Consider the following 19940-nt stretch of genomic DNA (forward strand, 5'->3'; position numbering starts at 1 on the left):
CACTGCCAAAAAGGCTGCTCAAAGTTCACAGGGGCCCTGAAAGGGCACACCTGCCCCAGTACTTGGCGTCACACTTGGCATCAGGCGTGGCTGTGGTGTATGTTCAGAAGCTGTCTGTCAAATGGAGGAAGGAAGCCTTAGCATCATGCTGTGCAAAGCCAGCCCAGTCAGGGAATGCCGGCCGTGAGCAGATCTCCTGGGCCAGGAAGCTGAAGACCTGCTGAGAGCGGCCGCTGTGCTCCGCGCTCCGGGCTTACATACCTGCAACTGCTTGATTGTTTCCCCTCCTCTGCCGATGACCAGACCCACTTTAGATGCGGGAATGAGAATCTCCTGGATTGTGCTGTTGCTGTCTATGTCATTATGAAAGCCAGGTCCATTTCGACAGCGGTCCACAATCTGTCCCAGGAGCCGTTTGGCTTGTCTTTGGGAGGGAAAAGAACCACAAGAGAACCAGCATTAAATGGAGGCTCTAGGTGTGCAAGACAGGGAAATAGCACTGAGGGAAAAGCCTGCGGGAGTCAGGGCAGCCCTCCATCCAGCTCCAGCTCCTGCCCCAACCCGGAGGTCTCTCTGCCATCCGCCACGCTACCGGGCTGGAATTTAAAAGCAACACACACCATAGTACCAACGCTGCGACACAGAGCCTCGCCGCCCCTTTCAAGCCTGCCCTCTGCTCACGCTTATGTCTCCACAAAGGTGTCGTCTCCTATTAGGATGCCAGCTGCTCTGGAGGCAGAGACCATCTTTCATCCCTTTACACCTCTCTGTTCCCCCATCCAACGTGACCCTTCTCACAGAGTATACTCAGTATACATTTGTTAAATAAATGCAGGCAGGATAGACAGCCAGCAATGAGAAAGATGGGAAGAAAGCAAGCAAGGATTAGTACTCACTGTCTGAACTCCCATACTCCACGCTGCTTCTTCATAACCAACAACACTGCTCTATGACTTTTAAGCTAAGGCTATGAATCCCAGTTTGGTTCCAAGAGGTGGGAAAGGGGGAGGCGGTGCTGGATGCATCTGTGCACTCACAGACACCTGCTTTGGGCTTTCCATGGCAGCCAAGTTGGGACCCTGCATGTCACATGTCCTGCCATTTGTGTTGATTTCTTGGGCAGCGGGGGAGGGCAACTGTAACATGGCGACAGCACAGCCCAGACCACCAAAGTCATCTGCTGGGCCAATTTCCTTTTCTGCACCAGAATTTCTCCTGGCTGTTATTTCTCGTATTTATTCTCTAAATTGCCACACACGATCTGCTTTTTGGTTTCTCTAATGGAGAAGAATTCAGCTACTAAACAGGCTGGCTGTGCTGCTCACTGAAGAACATGAAATCTGTTTCCTCCTAAAGTTATAATCCCACTGCCTCAGGTCCTTGGGTAGACAGGAAGCAGGAGCGGTTAGAAGAGTAGTAAGAAAGAAGAGAAAGGCAGGAAATAGATGTGGCCTTTTGTAGTCTTGAGCCTTTGCGTACGGAGTCAGCTTCGTGTATCTTCCCAGTTACAGCAGCTTTTTAATATTTTGCTTGTGTACTAGATTAACCTGTGTTGGAAGAAAAATGCTTTGACTCCAGCAAACCATCCAGCTTGCCCTGTAATGCACACCTGCCAGCGATATTTATTCTGGTTCACTGCTCGCAATGTGATGGCAGAACAAGAGAATTTAAGCTCATCTAGACTCCCTGAGAAATGGAAACAATAAAACAACCCTACCTATTGAGCCAGATATAATCTTAGCAGTCCTGGCCCCAAATGCAGTGCTGCTCTGTAGATTGAAGGACAGCAAGCAGGCTATAAGTCAGTATGTTTCCCTTTCCTGGGAGACTCTTGGATTTATGACGCCTGCACCTGGTATAAGGTTCTGAGTTTGTGAGTAACAGGGTAGGAAAGCAATGTTAGTCTTAAGGCTGTTGCAAGGGCGCCAAAAGTCAAGACATCCTCTGGCCAGTCCGTACGGCCCTCTGAGTAGAGCAAAGGTCACGAAGAGTTGACTCATTTGGTTCACAAATATCAGAAGGGTAACGGGATCAGCCTCCAGCCAAAAGACCCGGTACCAGGATTCTCAGTAGCTCACCAAGTGACTGGCTTACTAATCCAGACCTGCTCAGGTAAAGGAGGTGTTAACAAGGAAGAAGTAAGTTGATTAGAGCATTCAGGTGGGGTGAATGTACACTCCTGAGACCCTGGTTTGAAGGAGAAGTTATGACAGCTGTGGGATTTAGAACGAAGGTGATATCTCGTGTACTTAAGGTAACAAAATCCCCTGGCACAGAACCTCCCAGATTTTTTTCCTGTGGAATTATTTGCCTGTGTGGCCAGACTGCAGCACAGATTCACAGTGTTCAGTAACAGTGTTGCCCTTCCATTTCTCCCCATTTGGGGAAGGAGGAAGAAGAGTGAAAGAAAAAGTAAATAAAATAAACTTACTCAATACTTTCTGGGGTTCCGGTAAGTACACAGGGCCTCTCTGGAATCCCAGAACTCTCTATAAGAAGAATCAAGAAGATGAGGGGTGTTGGTGGGCCCCGGGCACATGCACCTCTGCCTCTGTACAGACTCTCTCTAGGGCTGCTTCCTAGGCCAGCCCCGCAGAGGCCCAGGCTCCCAGAAAAAGACAGTTTGCTTCCACTTGTGGACAGAATATGAAGCTGGTAGCTCCACCCTAGGTTCTCGAAGCAGAAACAAGTCCCACAGGGGAAGCTAGAAGGACGTGACAGGGTCTGTGAGTTGGTCCTGATTACCCGTCTCAGCTTCACTTCTGAGCCATTCACACGCTAGTAATTGTTTCAGTCCCTTTATCGTGCTATTCCTCAGTTTCTCCATTTGCAGCTCAATGGTGATGTGTCTGCACACGGCAAATAAGCTAGTACACTAGGAAGGAACTTCAGAATGACACATATATCAGGACATACCAGTTACTGCATGAATGTCCCAAGAGATCACTGACATCTATGTGGAACTAGGCCATTTAACGAGAGAAACACGTTACTTTCTAACACCACACGATGCCTCATTTTGTTCCTAAAAAATGTGCTTCTTAAAATCCTTCCTCAAAAAAATGAAAGAGAAACAGCTAACAGGAGTTACTGCCTTCAAGACACTGTAATATGTATCTTTTAAAAGGACAAACATTTTTCTAGTCAAATGTCCTTCAAACCCCCTCCTTTGCAATGGAAAGAGGTCAAGCTCAAATTAGATGACAAAACCATAAATACAATAAAAAACTGTTCTTCACTCCATCTCTCTCCATATTGCATGGTCAAAATGAACCCAGCTAGGAAAGGTTGGAAAACATGTTCAGTGAGTGCTAATCCAGCCAGGACCCCCAGATATCCAGTTCCCACAAAGGGAAGGGACAGTCTCATCCAGGGGAGCCTCCCCTGATGCACACAGTCAAGGAGTGACCCCAAAGCCGTAGGATTCCTACAGGCCCCACTATGCCACCATGTCTGGCGTAACATTCTGGTGCAGAAAACATAGGTTCTAGAGTGGCAGGTGTTTGGGAAGGGGCCATGTCTGGCCACAGAGCTGAGGGAGGGTTTACCCCAGAAGCCAGATACGAGGCCTTATCTCCGGGCCCACCTTTGCTCTGATCCTTCTGGTTCTCATCTAGGAGTCCAACTCCCGAAGTGCACGGAAAACACCAATCGCATATACTTACCCAAGCAACAAGCAAAGTACCGAATCTGGAAATTTTTGCAAAATACTGATTTCTATAAAATTGGTATCTATTTTTAAAAAGCCCTTACCTGAAGCAATCTGAATTTTGCAACCAGATTCTGCTTGAATCCGTGAAATCTGCTCACCTCCCCTGCCGATAACTGAAACAAATTGAACAGGGTCAGAATACACGCCCCCATTCCATATTTCACCACGCATGAATGACTGAATTAATTCCACAAACTGTGACACTTGGCTCACAACACTACACATCGAGTTGGCCCCCGTGAGCCCATCTCCACTCTTTGGGCATGATGGCAGCAGAAAGCCCGTGTGAAACAGCCTACAGGCAGAGGGGATTCAAGCTGAGGTGAGGAGAGGTGGGGAAGGCGAGGGCATCCACAGCCCAGTGCTCTGGTTTCTCCCTCAGCCTGAAGAGACCTGTAGCACTTCAGAGCTGTGGGGAACGGCATGTGCAAAGCATTCTACTACAGGTGACACTCACAAGAGAGATTAAAACAAAAAGAACATCCTGGCAAAGGAGCTCAGAAAAAGAGAGAGAGAGAAAGAAGAGACAGGAATCAGGGAAAAAGTAGACAACATGGATACTTACTAAATCCAACCATTTTGTCAGGCACTTTGAATTCTTCTGTTATTACTGTCCTAAAAACAAAGAACATTTTGGAAAAAATACAGAATACAGAATTTTGCAGCCATTTTAGGTCCCCAAATTGCCCATACTGGCAACGTTGCAAGATAAAAGCTTAAAATATATCAGGCCAATCTGGCCAACAAATCCGCCACCATCTACAAAGAGTGTCACGTAATGAACCCTCTGGTCAATCATTCCTCCCAAAGATCTAAGCCTTTCATCTCCCTGTGTTAGAGGAAGAAACCTCGGGTTTTCATGAAACCACCACCTCCTCTAACAGCTGCCTTTTCTTCCAAAGCACCTCTCAGCGTTGCCTCATTCTGCCTGGTTAGGTGCTCTCTAACCAACGGGCCATCAATCCCAGGTCATTGAAAGGTCCTCCGGGGTTTTGGGAGATGTTTAGACTTCCATTGTGGAGTCCTCTCTAGATGAAGAGATACCCAACTTTTCTTCAACATTCCTTGTTTCCCAATCTTTTTATTGTCTTCTGGCCTCCCTTCTAATTTATGGATGTTTCTCAAGTTGAGATGCCCCAAATGGAATCAGTATCTGATGGAGGCGTAATCAGTGTTGCCAGAACAGAATAATTACCTCACTTACTCTGCAAGGTACTTCTGTTAAATGCTATCCCATCCATTATGTGCTTTTTTTTTTAAACTACTATTGCACTGGCTTTTTTCAAACAAACCTTCAAATCTGCCACACAGTGTATTGTGGACAATGTCCAATTTGCCCAACACCCCAGAAAGCAATTAAATCTCAACATTTACCTTGGGAGGATGCTAAATGCAAGTAGTTAAAAAAAAAAAAAGGGCAAGCATTTTAAATATCTCTCACACAGCTGGATTTTACCCATCATGGAAAAGACTGAATAAGTGCATATTTTTAGGGAGAGTGCATTACTTAGAAGAAATGCAACAGCATAAATAGCACTTGCCACTGTATCATTTTGATAGGAACAACAGTCTTCTCCTTGTGGAGTTTATACCCTCAAGCTTATGTACAAGACGGGATTCTCTCCACCTCTTGGAATATACGTGTTCTCCCCAAATCAGGCAATTCATTCCCAGCTTGCTAATCAGTAACACCATGGATGTGAATGTCAAGTCTTGCTGTCCCAACGTGTCCTGCAGCAGAAGCCAGGTCCCTGTCAGGATGTGCTTCCTGACTCTGTTGTGAGGGAAGACGGGGCTCTTGTGCCTGTGGCCAGGAGGCTGCTGCTCACACCATGTGTAGCATGAGCTGTCTACTCTGTCTACTCTCAGAAAATATTACCTGGCAATTGACTAGAGGGGCTTCAACACTACTGCAATACAAAATGTCACAAAGCCCAGGCAGCTCTTGGCCCTAAGGAATAACTTCAGCAGACTCTGAGCAAGAAACATACCAAGACAAACTGCTCTGGGTTTCCAGGAAGAAAACGTTCTCATCTCAATGCAAGGCTGAAACTTGTCCAAGGTACAAAATACAAACACCTTGGAAAAGAAAATCCTGACTAGTTACGGCTTTATAGGAAAGTCAGCATTTGATACTAATGATCACCTCATTTAAATTTTTCAATTCATCAACAAACAAAACAAAGCAAACAAAGAAACAATAACAAAAAAACCCAGGATAAAACTCTTGTTTAACTGCTGCCTGGTGATTTCTAGAAACTCCCACACAGCTAGGCAGAATACAAGATGACAGAATTGTTTTGCTGATAGAAGGTTAAGGATATGTTACAGCAACAGATACACAGCACAAAATTCATCCTTCCGGAAGAGAAACTGTGGCAGTTTCTTGTATAGGTTTTCCTGTTTGAAGGGCGATACACTATGACCACACATACCCCATCTTACAGACTGGCCTTTGTAAAACTCGGGGCTCTTTCTGTATCTCTCTAAATCCTCAATGTTTGACAGAAGGCTATGAGGGGACACAGAAACAGATAATCAGCTGGGCTGAGGCTCTCTGGCAGGTCCCTACCACTCTGGAGGGACGGAACCCTGGCTTCTGGGCTCCCTGCCACGCACTAGCCACCCCCCCATACTTCCTGGGCACCCAGAGCATTCTCTTGTGAGTGTCCGACCTCACACTTCGAGGTGCCCCTTCTCAGGTGAAGAGGCTGAGGATTAATCAAATATTGGCAACACCACAAAACCAGGTGGGAAAATCTCATTCTCTCCTTTTAAATTATGTGTACACTGGTAGAAAGAGCAACTCCAATCTTCTACAAGTATTTTAAGTTACTGCAATAATGGCTGATTTTTAATGCCTTGTATTAGTTTATCCTTGAGCTGACACTATCTTGGAAATGGCTAGCAAAAAACTCGAGTCTTAAAGAAGCCTAACCCATGCTTTTTCACACACTCAACCTCTGACTTTCTAGCACTCTAGTACAGATGGTGGATCAATAAACAATTAGAAATGATCAATAAATAATAAAACATAGCCCACTGCTTACCTTTGATGTACCAAGGCCCCTAACTGGTTACCTACTGTGGCAAAGAGAAAGAGAAAAAAAAAAAATCAAAGCATTAGCACGGGTAAACTAACTTCATCCTTACCATTCTTACCATTTCAGGGAGGGGGGAAGAAAGGCAGAAAGAAAGCAAACAGTAATTTAGGCTCAGTGGCTGAAATGAATGCGTTATATGATATGAAACAGGAGGGGACATCTTGATCAACACAGTCTCTAACCCAGTGTCCAGCTGAACACAGGATAAGAAATTGATCTGTGTGTCCACATGCTGTGAGGCCTGGGAGAAAATCCTGCTAGCCTAAATCCCTCTAACTTCCTACCTCCCTCCTGCTCTGGATCCAAACTCAATGTAAAGACGGAAAGAGATCCTTTTTTAAAAACAAATGAGAAGATTTACCCTCCTTGGATGTATTGTTAAGGACTGCCCCACAGCAGCTGTAGTCATGAGGAACATGCACATATGCTCCTCCTGGCCACGGGGCAGGAGACGCCCCCTGGCGCCCCCCTAACGAACCCCCCTCCCCCACCAACAGCATAAGCATCTGAAGGAGAGGATCTGGCCTCCTCCCTCCACAGGCCTCGTCACGGACCCACCAGAGCAGTCCATGTGCAGTGGACACTAAGAATGAGCAACTGCCTTTCAAGCCCATTTCACAGAGACAACGGTGCCAAACAGCCTCTTATTATTAAAACCAAGTCTGTAATCACATTCCCACAAAACCACTTTAGCTACGCTTTTTGTTCCAGTTTCTCCTCTTTCAGCTATTGATGAGTGTCTCCTTCCCCAGCCATCAGCAAAAATGATTCTGTAGTGTTTCTCTTTTGGAAAATGCAGCTCAGGAAACACAGTCAGCAAACAATGAAAAGTACAAATCCTAAACATATCACAAAGAACCGACCGAACGCACCTTACAAGATGCTAAAAAGGGCATTCAGAAATACGTCTTTGGGGAAAGTTATTCTAAGGACATGAGGTAAGTCGGAAAGGCTCGATTCCACCCACTTGAGGTCAGAGAATGAAATGGTTTGACAACCGAACTACATCTGAAACAGGGAACCAACTGCTCTGCTTGTGCTCAAACTCAAGTGCTGTCATTCTCTGACTGGACAGTAAAGAGACAAAGGAGAAAAAGCAGACCGTGACATTTAAAAAGAAAAAAAGCAAAGCAAAACAATGCTAGCAAAAAGTAAACGAAGCTACTGAGTCAATACCATATTTCTTCTGGATCGATAACAAGATAATGGTCTACAGCCAAAATATTGACACTCGACACTATTAATCTGCTTATCTCAGGGATACGAGAATTGTTTTTTATTGACTCTTAAAATTTTCTCTTTGCATATCTGTTTGAATATAACATTCTTGCTTGGAACAGGTAGTGCTCACAATTCCCATTTTGCATGAAAACTGGACAACCGCCAGGTCAGGAAAGGAATCCTCACCACACTCAGCCCCTGAATGGTGTTGGGGCTGAGACATTCCTGAGGGAGGAACGTTGGCGACGTAGGGCAGCGGGGAGGAAAAGAAACACGCCAAAGCAGAATGTCAATGACAGAGCACCTGCGAGCTCGGTTAGCTGTTCCTCAGTCAGCTGAGCTTCCCTGAGTGCTATCAGAATCCCCTTCTTTGTGGGTAAAGAATCTACTGAAGCCAGAAGAACTAAAATGTCTTGAAATGATGAGAACACAGAGGAGAGGTACTCAGCATTCCTCAGCTGGGGCAGAGGCCGCACCGTGGGTTCTGGTTCACTGTGTTGTTTAGTAAAGGATGTCAAAGGGCCGATGATCTTCAGAAATTTCTGTCTCAGCCAGAGAAGCCACAGAAACAAAGGGCTGTGCTACCATAAAGAACTCCCTGAGATTCACAAGAATATTCAGAGGGCTGCTGTTCAAAAGCCATTTGAAATTTTGTACTCATCACAAAAAGAGCAATTCCTTTTTGTTGGCAAAGTATGTGTTACAGGTGCCACGCACACAACACCATTCCAACCAGCCACAGTGGAGGCACTCACAATGGCCAGAGATGGAAATGTACACACTATCATCCCAAATAGACAGGCTGCGGAGAGCTACACCACTGAGAGGAAATCAGGTTCAAGTCCAGAGTCAACTCTGAGCTGGCAGATGCTTAGGAAGGATAAATCATCTCCCTCCTCCATGCAAATTCTGGAGCCCACCCAAGGTTGAAACATGCGATTACAGTTTCATTCCCTTCAGAACATTCCCATTTGGTGCCTAAAAATGAAAACCAGCAGTTAGATCGGGGCAGTGGGTACTCATATGGCCAAGTTCTATGTCCAACTCCAGGAACAGGAACCTCTCCTTAGTCTTCACAATGAGCAGGGGTCACACTGAGGAGGCCGATGGGAACACCTATCAAGTTCAACTGAATGGAACTACACTCATTTTCCTGTAAAAAAGGAAAAATGCTGGGTAAAATCAGTCCTATTTCCACTAATGGCGTGTGCTGGCTGACAATGCATCTTCTTGCTTCCAAAGGTCCCCTTGGAGCAATTCCAGCACATCCAGGTGTAGTTTTCATTTCCCTTGTGCACTATGTAATACGACCTGCCTGGGCTGTGAGTCATTCCACAAAATCATAAATTCCTTCTGAAGAGCAATACTCTGTCAATTTTAATAATAATCTTACAAAAAAAAAAAAAAGGTCAGGTCAGGTGTGGCCACTCATGCCTGTAATCCCAGCACTTTGGGAGGCCAAGGCGGGCAGGTAACTTGAGGCCAGGAGTTCGAGACCTGTCTGGCCAACACGGTGAAACCCCATCTCTAGTAAAGCAAAAAAAAAAAAAAAAAGAAAGAAAAGAAAAAGAATAAAATACAAAAACGTGCTGGGTGTGGTGGTACACATCTGTAACCCCAGCTACTTGGGAGGCTGGTACACAATGGACCCAGGAAGGAAGTTGCAGTGAGCCGGGATCGTGTCACTGCACTCCAGCCTGGATGATAGTAAAACTATCTCAAAAATAAAACAAACAAAAACAAACAAAAAAAGGTGATCAGACATGTTTTCCCTGCTAATGAAAAGAAAACAAAGACTTCATTTGTTTTCCTCCTCTGAAAGAAGCAAAACAGCACTGGGAAATACACGCAACTTTGCAATATGCATCAGCTTTTTTTTTCTTTTTTTCTGAGACAGAGTTTCACTCTTGTTGCCCAGGCTGGAGTGCAATGGCGCGATCTTGGCTCACCGCAACCTCTGGCTCTGGGTTGAGGCGAATCTCCTGCCTCAGCCTCCTGAGTAGCCGGGACTACAGGCATGCGCCACCACGCCCGGCTAATTTTGTATTTTTAGTAGAGACAGGGTTTCTCCATGTTGGTCAGGCTGGTCTCCAACTCCCGACCTCAGGTGATCCACCTGCCTTGGCCTCCCAAAGTGCTGGGATTACAGGCGTGAGCCACGGTGCCCGGTCACATCAGCTTTAATAGTTAACACCCCCACTCCCACCCCGGCGCAAGGAACAAAAGTGCCAATTCCTCCTTCACAACAGCTCAGCTAGCACGGGCTGGCACCCACACAGAATCACTAGCCAGAGGCAGGTGAGTGAGTCTGTTGTGGGGGGGAGGTGAATACCAATTTTTATAACTGCAAAAGCAAATAACCCAAATCTTCTTTAGATTTTGAAAACAATCCTCCCTCCTCTGCCTCTTCTTTGGATTTGCAGTCTCCTCTGACCGACCAATGGCTTTCCACGCCCCACCTCAGGTCAGTAACACACACTTAGCGGTGAGGATTCAGGCAGTTTTTAGAAAGCTTTTCCCCCAGGGACACTACAAATGCCTCCTGTGTTCTAGGCAGCAACTCTTGCTCCAGGGCCACAAAACACTGATATGCTGAGTTCAGCTGAAAGTACTTTGGCAAGCATAATTTATTAATTTTGCAAATTATTTTTAAAAAGTGAAAGTAAATTCAAGTTTATCTCAATAATGTCACTCCTTTTTGTTGTTGTTTGAGACAGAGTCTCGCTCTGTCTCCCAGGCTGGGGTGCAGTGGCGCCATCTCGGCTCACTGCAACCTCTGCCTCCTGGGTTCAGGCGATTCTCTTGCTTCGGCCTCCCAAGTAGCCAGGATTACAGGTGTATGCCACCATGCCCGGCTAATTTTTGTACTTTTAGTAGAGGCAGGGTTTCACCGTGTTGGCCAGGCTGGTCTCAAACTTCTGACCTCAGGTGATCCGCCTGCCTCAGCCTCCTAAAGTGCTGGGATTACAGGTGTGAGCCACTGTGCCCAGCCAATCACATCACTCTTACTTGTAGTCTACTATAAACTTCTGTGAGTGGAAAGAACATCCCCCACCCCCAGCCACACTAGGTGCTTTCCTGGGCGCCTCACCTGCATGAACCTACCTGGTCTTACAAGAACCCACCTTTGAGGCAGCTACTGTCACTGCCATTCCCATCTAACTGAAGAGGAAGGTGCTATCGCACTGCACCCAAGCCTTCAGAATGGCATGCAGGCGAGGGGCCTGTGCCCGTGCAAACTCTGCACCCCTTCATCTTCCCCTGTCCTCTAATCTTGTGGGTTTCAACACTTATCAGTGTTTAATTTTGTGATATTAAGTCTCTTGATCATTCATCTCACAGGTCAGTGCCTTCCAGGTGCTGAGCACTGTGACAGGACCTGAGGATACAACAATCTAACAAAGTCACCTTTGCCCTCAGGGAGCTTAGAGTCTAGCAGGGAAGGCAGAAGGCAACAGATGAGGGGGCCTACCCTAGCCTCCAGGGACACGTTGGGCCCTGCACCTTCTCCCCAAGTGCCTAAGAGGAAAAAGAATTCTATGATACTATATTCATAGCCCTAAGCTTTACTTTCATTTACACCAGTGTCATGAAATCAATACAGGGGGTCATAACCAGCTTTATTAAAAAATGAAAGCGAAAACAGAATGTACCATATATAAAAAGGGTAATGTATTTCATAAAACTTTCATTTCAGTCACATATGTGTTTTAACACATCTGTACTAACTAGTTCTGACGGAAACAGTTTTTCTCACATGGGGAGTAGTATTTTTTCTTTTTTGTTTGAGACAGAGTCTTGTTCTGTCACCAGGCTGGAGCGCAGTGGCACGATCTTGGCTCACTGCAATCTCCACCTCCTGGGTTCAAGCAATTCCCCTGCCTCAGCCTCCTGAGTAGCTGGCACTAAAGGCACGCACCACCATGCCCAGCTAATTTTTTGTGTTTTAGTAGCGACGGGGTTTCACCATGTTGGTCAGGGCGGTCTCCATCTCCTGACCTCGTGATCACCTGCCTCGGCCTCCCAAAGTGCTGGGATTACAGGCATGAGCAACCGCACCCGGCCCGGGAGTGGTATTTCTTAAAGTTTGAAAATAATGAGATATAACCCTCATGATAATCTGATGAGGCAGGTTATCATCAGGTCCATTTTACAGACGAGGAAACACAGGCTCAGAGACGTTAAGGAATTTGTCCAGGGTCAAACAGCTAACGACTAGCGAAGCTGGGATTCAAGCCTTGATCTATCAGACTCTGAAGTTCACAGGTTTAAGTACTAAACTATTAGGGCACATGAGACAGAGACCCAGGTTCAACTTCCCTTCTGTCACTTACCATGTATCTATCTGGCCTTGGTCAAACCACTTACTACTTCAGAAACCGGTTTCCTTATCTACAACAATAAGGAGTTTAAGCTTCAGGTTCCCTTCTGGCTATGATCTTACACGACCCCCCCTCCTCTGACTCAATCCCTAACCCCTGGCAACCACTAATCTGTTCTCCGTTCCCAAAAGGTTACACAAAGGGGATCATGCAGTATGTAGTTTTTTGGGATTGGCTTTTGCCACCCTGGAGATTCATCCAAGTTGCTGGATGTACTCAGCATTTGTTCCGTTTCACCACTGAGTAATATTCCACGGTATGGCTGTATCGCAGCAGAACCATTCATCACTTGAAGGACACGTGGGCTGTTTTCAGTGTGGGACTATTACGAATAAAGCTGCTACGTGAACAGGCTCCTGTGTGAACATTTTCATTTCTTGGGGATAAATGCCCAACAGTGCAATTGTGGACCATGCATAAGTGCAGGTTTAGTTTTGTAACACTCCAAAACTGTATTCGAGAGAGGTTGTACCATCAAGTTGAACTCTGGAAACCTATGAATCCTCTTTCAATTTGGCAACTACTTTTCTTCCCTATTAACAGCCACGAAGAATGTAACAGGCATTGTACACGAGCTCGAGTTATATTTTTGTCACAACATTGATGCCACAGGTTTAGCTCATTCATTTTTGTGGAAAATGTCTACTATTTTACCCAGCTGGCTAAGCCAACTGTCAACCAACCAGTCAGATCATGCTTTGCCAAGGTGAAAAATCTCACTGCCTTTTTCCAACTTACACGTATGTATGTACCCATGTAACTATCATCTCACTTCTAAATTATAATCCTAAAATGGATAGATGGGTGAAGGGAGGAAGAAACAAATGGAGGTGGCTGAGGTGGGGGGTAGGGCACAGAGCCTTTGCCAGGAGTCGTCAACTGGATAAAATCAGACCCTGTCCCCCTTCACTATTTCTTTTTTTTTTTTTGAGACGGAGTCTCGCTCTGTCCCCTGGGCTGGAGTGCAGTGGCCGGATCTCAGCTCACTGCAAGCTCCGCCTCCCAGGTTTACACCATTCTCCTGCCTCAGCCTCCCGAGTAGCTGGGACTACAGGCGCCGCCACCTCGCCCGGCTAGTTTTTTGTATTTTTTTTTAGTAGAGACGGGGTTTCACCGTGTTAGCCAGGATGGTCTCGATCTCCTGACCTCGTGATCCACCCGTCTCGGCCTCCCAAAGTGCTGGGATTACAGGCTTGAGCCACCGCGCCCGGCCCCCTTCACTATTTCTTTGTTTTTTTTGGAGACAGTCTTGTTCTGTTGCCCAGACTGGAGTGCAGTGACGCAATCTCGGCCCACTGCAACCTCTGCCTCCTGGATTCAGGCCATTCTCCCACCTCAGCCTCCCGAGTAGCTGGGACTACAGATGCACGCCACCACGTCCGGCTAATTTTTGTATTTTTAGTAAAGACTGGGTTTCACCACGTTGACCAGGCTGGTCTTGAACTCCTGACCTTAGGTGATCTTCCCACTTCAGCCTCCCAAAGTGCTGGGATTACAGGCGTGAGCCACTGTGCCCAGCCTCCCTTCACTACTTCTTACCAAGGCTCTACCCTTTGTTACCTTGGGATTCTCTATTCAGAATTCTTGCCTGGCCCCACTGCTTGGGGATTTTTCCACCCCAGGTGACTGCCCACTGTACACCAAAAGTGGGGAATGGAAGAAGGGGTGTGGCAGGAAAGGCACAAACTTCCAGGGCAGACGTGACTCTCAGAAAGGCCCATTTTAGGGAAGAGGGCAGATAGGAGGCAAGGGGCTGGAAAAGGACCCTGGGAAGCCTGCCCATGTCCACCCGCCCCTGGAAAGCCTTCATCTGCTTTCTCTCTTTCCTCTTCACAAAAGGCAAACCTTCCTCCTAACCGCTCCTACTCTCAGGAACTAGGTTTTGGTCTTGGCTTTTCACCCCTCCAGCATCTGTCATCATTCCCCATTCAGGGAAAGTATCAACACCTCTGAGATTCACTTTCCTCTTTCCAGAGTGGAGACTGGTGCCTGCAGCACCTGCCTGGGGTGCAGGTCACAGGCAGGGGTCTGGGCATCATGGCTCTCACCACCCGCTACCACTTGTACCTCCTATCTCCTGTCTCTCCTTAAGGTCTTGGATTTTCAAATGTCTTTTCCTCCTCATTCCTTTTTCTCCTCCTTCCTGTCCTCCTTTTCAGTCCTTGCCCTATGCCACAAGTACTGAAAAACAAAGCTTGGAAAGGATCATAGAAATAGTCTATTTCACTCTTCCTGCAAATAATTCATTTGGCAGTACGCCCAAGAATTCGTCCTTTACCCCGTAAGAATACAGGAATTTCCCCTTGTCTATGAGGGATATGTTCCATAGACCCCTGGTAGGTGGCTGAAACCATTGAGAGTACCCAACCCTGTATATACTATATTTTTTCCTATACATTGGTGAGCGGGTAATGTATACAGTGTGGATACACATGCTACTCAGAATGGCGTACAATTTAAAAATTAGGAATTAGCTGGGCGCGGTGGCTCATGTCTGTAATCCCAGCACTTTGGGAGACAGAGGCAGGTAGATCACGAGGTCAGGAGTTCAAGAACAGCCTGGTCAACATGGTGAAACCCCATCTCTACTAAAAATACAAAAATTAGCTGGCTGTGCTGGCGCACGCCTGTAATCCCAGCTAATCGGGAGGCTGAGGCAGGCAGGAGAATCGCTTGAACCCGGGAGGTGGAGGTTGCAGTGAGCCAAGATCGCACCACTACACTCCAGTCTGGGTGACAGAGCAAGACTCCATCTCAAAAAAAAAAAAAAAAAAAAAAAAAAGGAATTTTTTTTAGAATTTTCCATTTTCCATTTAATATTTTTGGCAGTGGTTGACTGTGGGAAAACGAAATCATGAATAAACGGGGAACAATTCTATTATCAAAATTAGGAAGTGTGGTACTACATAAAAGGTGCTTTCTTCAGCAGGCCACGAAGCAAAAAGAATAAAAAGGGAAAAGCAAGGTGCCACATAAACAGCAAAGACGAGTCTTTGGGAGAAGAGGCAGGCACAGTTTCAAAGCCCCTTGCGTGGCCCTTCCCCCGCCACCCTAGTGGTGAGGACAGTGCTGTACTCTCCCGAAGCCCTGGTTTTGGTGCCACCCGCTACACAGAATGCAGGGGAAGGTAAGGCCTGCTTAGTTCAACTAAGAAAGCTCCTTAAAACTCTCCTGAGGGAGAAAACTCGAAAGGCTTTGATCTTGGATCAGGAGAGATACACAGGGGCAAATGGGAAGTGACTTCTCCGTCTGTCCATCAGCTCTGGGCAAACATTTTGAAAGCACTTGTTTAGGTGGTCAGGGCAGCTGGACAGTGAACCACGAGACAGGAGACTTGTTTAAAGAAACTGGGGGAGGGGTACTCTCTATATACTTCCCTAACTAAAGATGAAGAAAATGTTCATCATCTGATGAAGCTGATTTTAGCTGAGGACTGGCAAATTAAGCTTGAGGGCCAGCTGCCTGTTTCCATGAAATATCTTATTGGCTCATAGCCATGCTCATTTGTTTATACAGATGCTACAGCTGTTTCTGAACTCCAATAGCGTAGCTTAGTAGGTGGGATACATAGCCTGCAACCTTACATTTATTTTTGTTTGTTTTGAGATCACTATGTCGCCCAAGCTGAGTGCAGAGGTGCGATCACTGCTCGCTGTGGTCTTGACCTCCCAGGCTCAGGAAATCCTCCCGCCTCAGCCTCCTGGGTAGCTGCAGCTATAGGCATGCACCACCACACCCAGCTAATCTTTTTTCATTTTTTTTTTTTGTAGAGATGGGGTCTTGCTACATTGCCCAGGCTGGTCTCAAACTCCTGGACACGAGCAGTCCTCCCACCTCGGCCTTCCAAAGTGCTGGGATTATAGGCATAAGCCACCGTGCCTGGCCCCTAAAATGCTTACTATCTGGTCCTTTATAAAAAAAGCTTGTTGCCAAGTGCAGTGCAGTCCCAGCTACTCAGGAGGCTGAGGTGGGAGGATCACCTGAGTCTGGGGGGGGGTAGAGGCTGCAGTGAACCATGATTGCCCCACTGCACTCTAGCCTCAGCGAGACCCTGTCTTAAAAAAAAAAAAAAAGAAAAGAAAAGCTTGCCAACCTCTAATTTAGATTACATTTAAATTTGCACTTCTAAATCACTTAGCTAATATTATTCTCTTAAATTTGGAAGTTACTTTTTCCAAAATTTTTAAATGCTAATTGTAGGAAACAGGGGGGAACTTGAGCATGAAGAGTCCATGGGAAATGAGGCCAGTATCTATGGCCAAATCACGTAGGCTCTACTAGGAGAGGTGCATGGCGGGACCCAGTAACCGCAGAAGGAAGGATGGGATCTTGTCTGCCCTGAGCAGAGGGCAAACACACTGCTTTAGAAATTAAGAGAACAATATGACTCAATATTCACTAGTGAGGTGGGTGTGTGAAAAAGGCAAAAGGGAAAAGGGAGGGAGGGAGGGAGGGAGGAAGGAAGGAAGGAAGGAAGGAAGGAAGGAAGGAAGGAAGGAAGGAAGGAAGGAAGGAAGGAAGGAAGGAAAAAAGGGTAGAGAGAAGACCAAGAGGCTAGGTGGCATGTGGGCTGAGCACTGAAGAAAGTCAAAAGATACGGAAGAGGATAGGTTTCTAGGAGGAAGCTGGCTGAGCAGGAGTGGGGCAGGTTAACAGCTGGGTGAGAGGGGAGAGAGAAGAGACAGCCATCCAGGCTGTTGCACAGGGTGCACGGGAGGAGCCAAGCAGGGAGGGCAGGCGACGGCCAGGTTGGAAGATCTGCACCTCCCTGGCTACTGGAGGAATGAAACTGGTTGAACTGACTGCAGGGAGAGGCTCCAGCTGAAGCATGAGAGACATACTGGATGGAAAAGGTGCCACAACTGAGACCAGAAGGCAGATTCCTGAACTGGTGGGGTGCCAAGGATGCATATCAAAGACTGCTGGAACATGTGGGTGTCAAGATTGAAGAGAGCGAAGGTTAAAATGGCCTGATCCAAAGCTGGAGGGCGGTGGAGTGACTGGTGACAGCTACCTCTCAGAGAGAGGCATCCAGGCAAGCTTTCAAACTGAGCTCTAAATTCTGCTCTGGGTTCTAAGCAGGCTCATGAACAGCATTCTGACAGCCGGCTCGAAACCGCCACTCCCTGAAACACAACTAACCCAAATCCCTTTTCTATATCAGGAACAAATCATTTCCCTTGTTCCACTGCCTAGCACATTAAAAAAAAAACTTTATACACACACACACACACACACACACACACACACATATTTTTTGAGACGGAGTCTCGCTCTGTTGCTCAGGCTGGAGTGTAGTGGCGCAATCTCAGCTCACTGCAACCTCCACATCCCAGGTTCAAGCGATTCTCCTGCCTCAGCCTCCCAAGTAGCTGGGACTACAGGCGCAGGCAACGGCATCCAGCTAATTTTTTGTATTTTTAGTAGAGACGGGGTTTCACCGTGTTAGCCAGGATGGTTTCAATCTCCTGACCTCATGATTTGCCCGCCTCGGCCTCCCAAAGTGCTGGGATTACAGGCGTGAGCCATAGTGCCCGGTCTTAAATATTTATTTTTTGGAGATGTGGTTTTGCCATGTTGCCCAGGCTGGCCTCGAATGCCTGGGCTCGAGCTTTCACACTACCTCAGCCTCCTGGGTAGCTGGAATTACAGGTGTGAGCCACCATGTCGGGCATCTCTAGGAACTCTAAGAGGAGATGGCCATTGTTTTTAGATGTGGGAGCCTTTGGGGGAAAATTCTTTAGACTCACATTGAAGATTTTAAGGGGACAGCACTCATTTGTAAAAATTCTTGTGTATTTACAAAGTGTTTATGACCACAAAACAGAAAATTCACCCCAGGGCCACTGGAACTAAGATAACCATTTAAACTGCTTATCCAAAATAACACACTGTGATCTTTTTATATTTGACTGGTGTTAGTGATTCCCTAGGCCAAATAGGGGTGACTGCATTATCGGCATTTTTGCCTTAGCAGAAAGCTGTAATGCAAATTAACCTTTTTATCTTTTTGGAGCAATCATACTTTGGTTCCTCTTGGGAGACAGCAAAGTAAAAACAAAACTAAGTTGTCTGCCTCTGTGCACGTAGCCCATTAAAGGACAGTGTCTCTTTGGCCCAGTGTTTCCAGAAATCGAAATCCATATATTTCACAACTCATTCAGCCTTTCACAACAATTTCACAATTGAGCCTTGTTTTTTTCACTCACTGCGTGGAGTTGAAGTGTTAAAACCTGTGCTTGCAGTGAGCAGGTATCTGCTGTGTCCTCTGCATAAGGAATACCTAAATATGTGCAAATGAGGCCCTCTAGCATTTTGCAGACATTTTTCTCCCATTAGTCCACTGCACACACATTTGAAAGAAATTAGCACTAATAAAGACATTATCAGTATTGACAAAGAAAACTGGGTCACAGGCAGATGTAGTTGACTTGGCCAAGATCACCGCGTAGGTCCAGAATCTCACTTAAAACCTCAGTTTCATTAGTATATTGCGTATTTTCACTTCTTTGTTTTGATAACCATATTTTTTTCCATGTCTACCTTTTGGGCAATAAGTCTTTACAAACAGAAAATGACTATGGTTTATCTTTTTCTTCCTTCTAAATATGAACCCCTCCTACAGCAAGAAGGAAAGTTTCTGTGTCGTGCTGAACCTCCTGTCCTCCCTGAACACCTGGTCTTATGTGACCACAGGCTGTATTTCAAGAAAAAGGAATTTCCCTCAGGCTTCTTACATTCTGCATTATAGCTCGATAAAATGAATCCTGTCTTCTGGTGAGCACTGTTTAAATCACAGGATTACACATATTGTTTTCTTCTCCAAGCTCTTCTCCATGTGTAGAATTTGAGTTCTGCGTTGGTCTCAGCATCTGGGGACTGCCACAGCCCCCTTTTGTCACTTGTCTTCTGGTAGGGGGAAGGTCACTGGGCCACTCTCTTAAGAGAGTAAGAATGTGAACAAGCAGATCCTGTGAAGGGAAGTGATGTTCATGTTTACCTGGCTGCCTTCTAGGCTCACAGTCTTGCTGATGGTGTGATGAAAAGTTTAGAAAAGCAGAGGCAGACCAAGCCGCCGGAATTCTGGCACATTTTTCTTAGCAATAAAGATTTCCAAAGGCTGTGTAGCTGTTTGTTTGGTTTGGCTTGGGTTATCTTTAACAGAGGCTACCCCTAAAGATCACTTCTTTAGCAATATGAACTTTCTAACTTTCCCTTGAAGCAGGGTTCTTTAACCTTTAGGAGGTTGAAGTTCAGTCCTCTAGAACTTTTTGGAGGTGTTATTTGGGTCTATTTAAAAACAACTCAGCCATAAAAAGGAATGAGATCCAGTCATTTGCAACAACATGAATGGAACTGGAGAGCATTATGTTAAGTGAAATAAGCCAGGCGGAGAAAGACAAAAATTACATGTTCTCACTTATTTATGCGATATAAAACTCAAAACAGTTGAACTCATGGACACAGAGAGTAGAAGGACGGTTACCAGAGGCTGGGAAGGGTAGTAGGGGGCAAAGGGGG

General features: G+C 46.2%; 1 protein-coding gene across 4 annotated transcripts in view; it reads right to left on the reverse strand.

Moving 5' to 3' along the window:
• Nucleotides 1–19940, reverse strand: part of FUBP3 (far upstream element binding protein 3) — a 62009-nt gene that overhangs the window by 20523 nt on the left and 21546 nt on the right. For 2 of the 4 annotated variants that reach the window (XM_017849938.1, XM_017849940.1), the window contains exons 3-7: nucleotides 6763–6796; nucleotides 4278–4327; nucleotides 3754–3825; nucleotides 2432–2489; nucleotides 262–424 (exon numbers count right to left, since the gene is read on the reverse strand). In XM_017849938.1, the coding sequence (XP_017705427.1) occupies nucleotides 262–424; nucleotides 2432–2489; nucleotides 3754–3825; nucleotides 4278–4327; nucleotides 6763–6796 (377 nt within the window). Of the gene's footprint in view, nucleotides 1–261; nucleotides 425–2431; nucleotides 2490–3753; nucleotides 3826–4277; nucleotides 4328–6762; nucleotides 6797–7374; nucleotides 7403–19940 lie in introns of those variants that run through there. The other 2 variants (XM_017849941.1, XM_017849939.1) reach the window with 2 other exon arrangements.

This window comes from Rhinopithecus bieti, unplaced genomic scaffold (assembly GCF_001698545.2).
Source record: "Rhinopithecus bieti isolate Rb0 unplaced genomic scaffold, ASM169854v2 scaffold_31823, whole genome shotgun sequence".
NCBI lineage: Eukaryota > Metazoa > Chordata > Mammalia > Primates > Cercopithecidae > Rhinopithecus > Rhinopithecus bieti.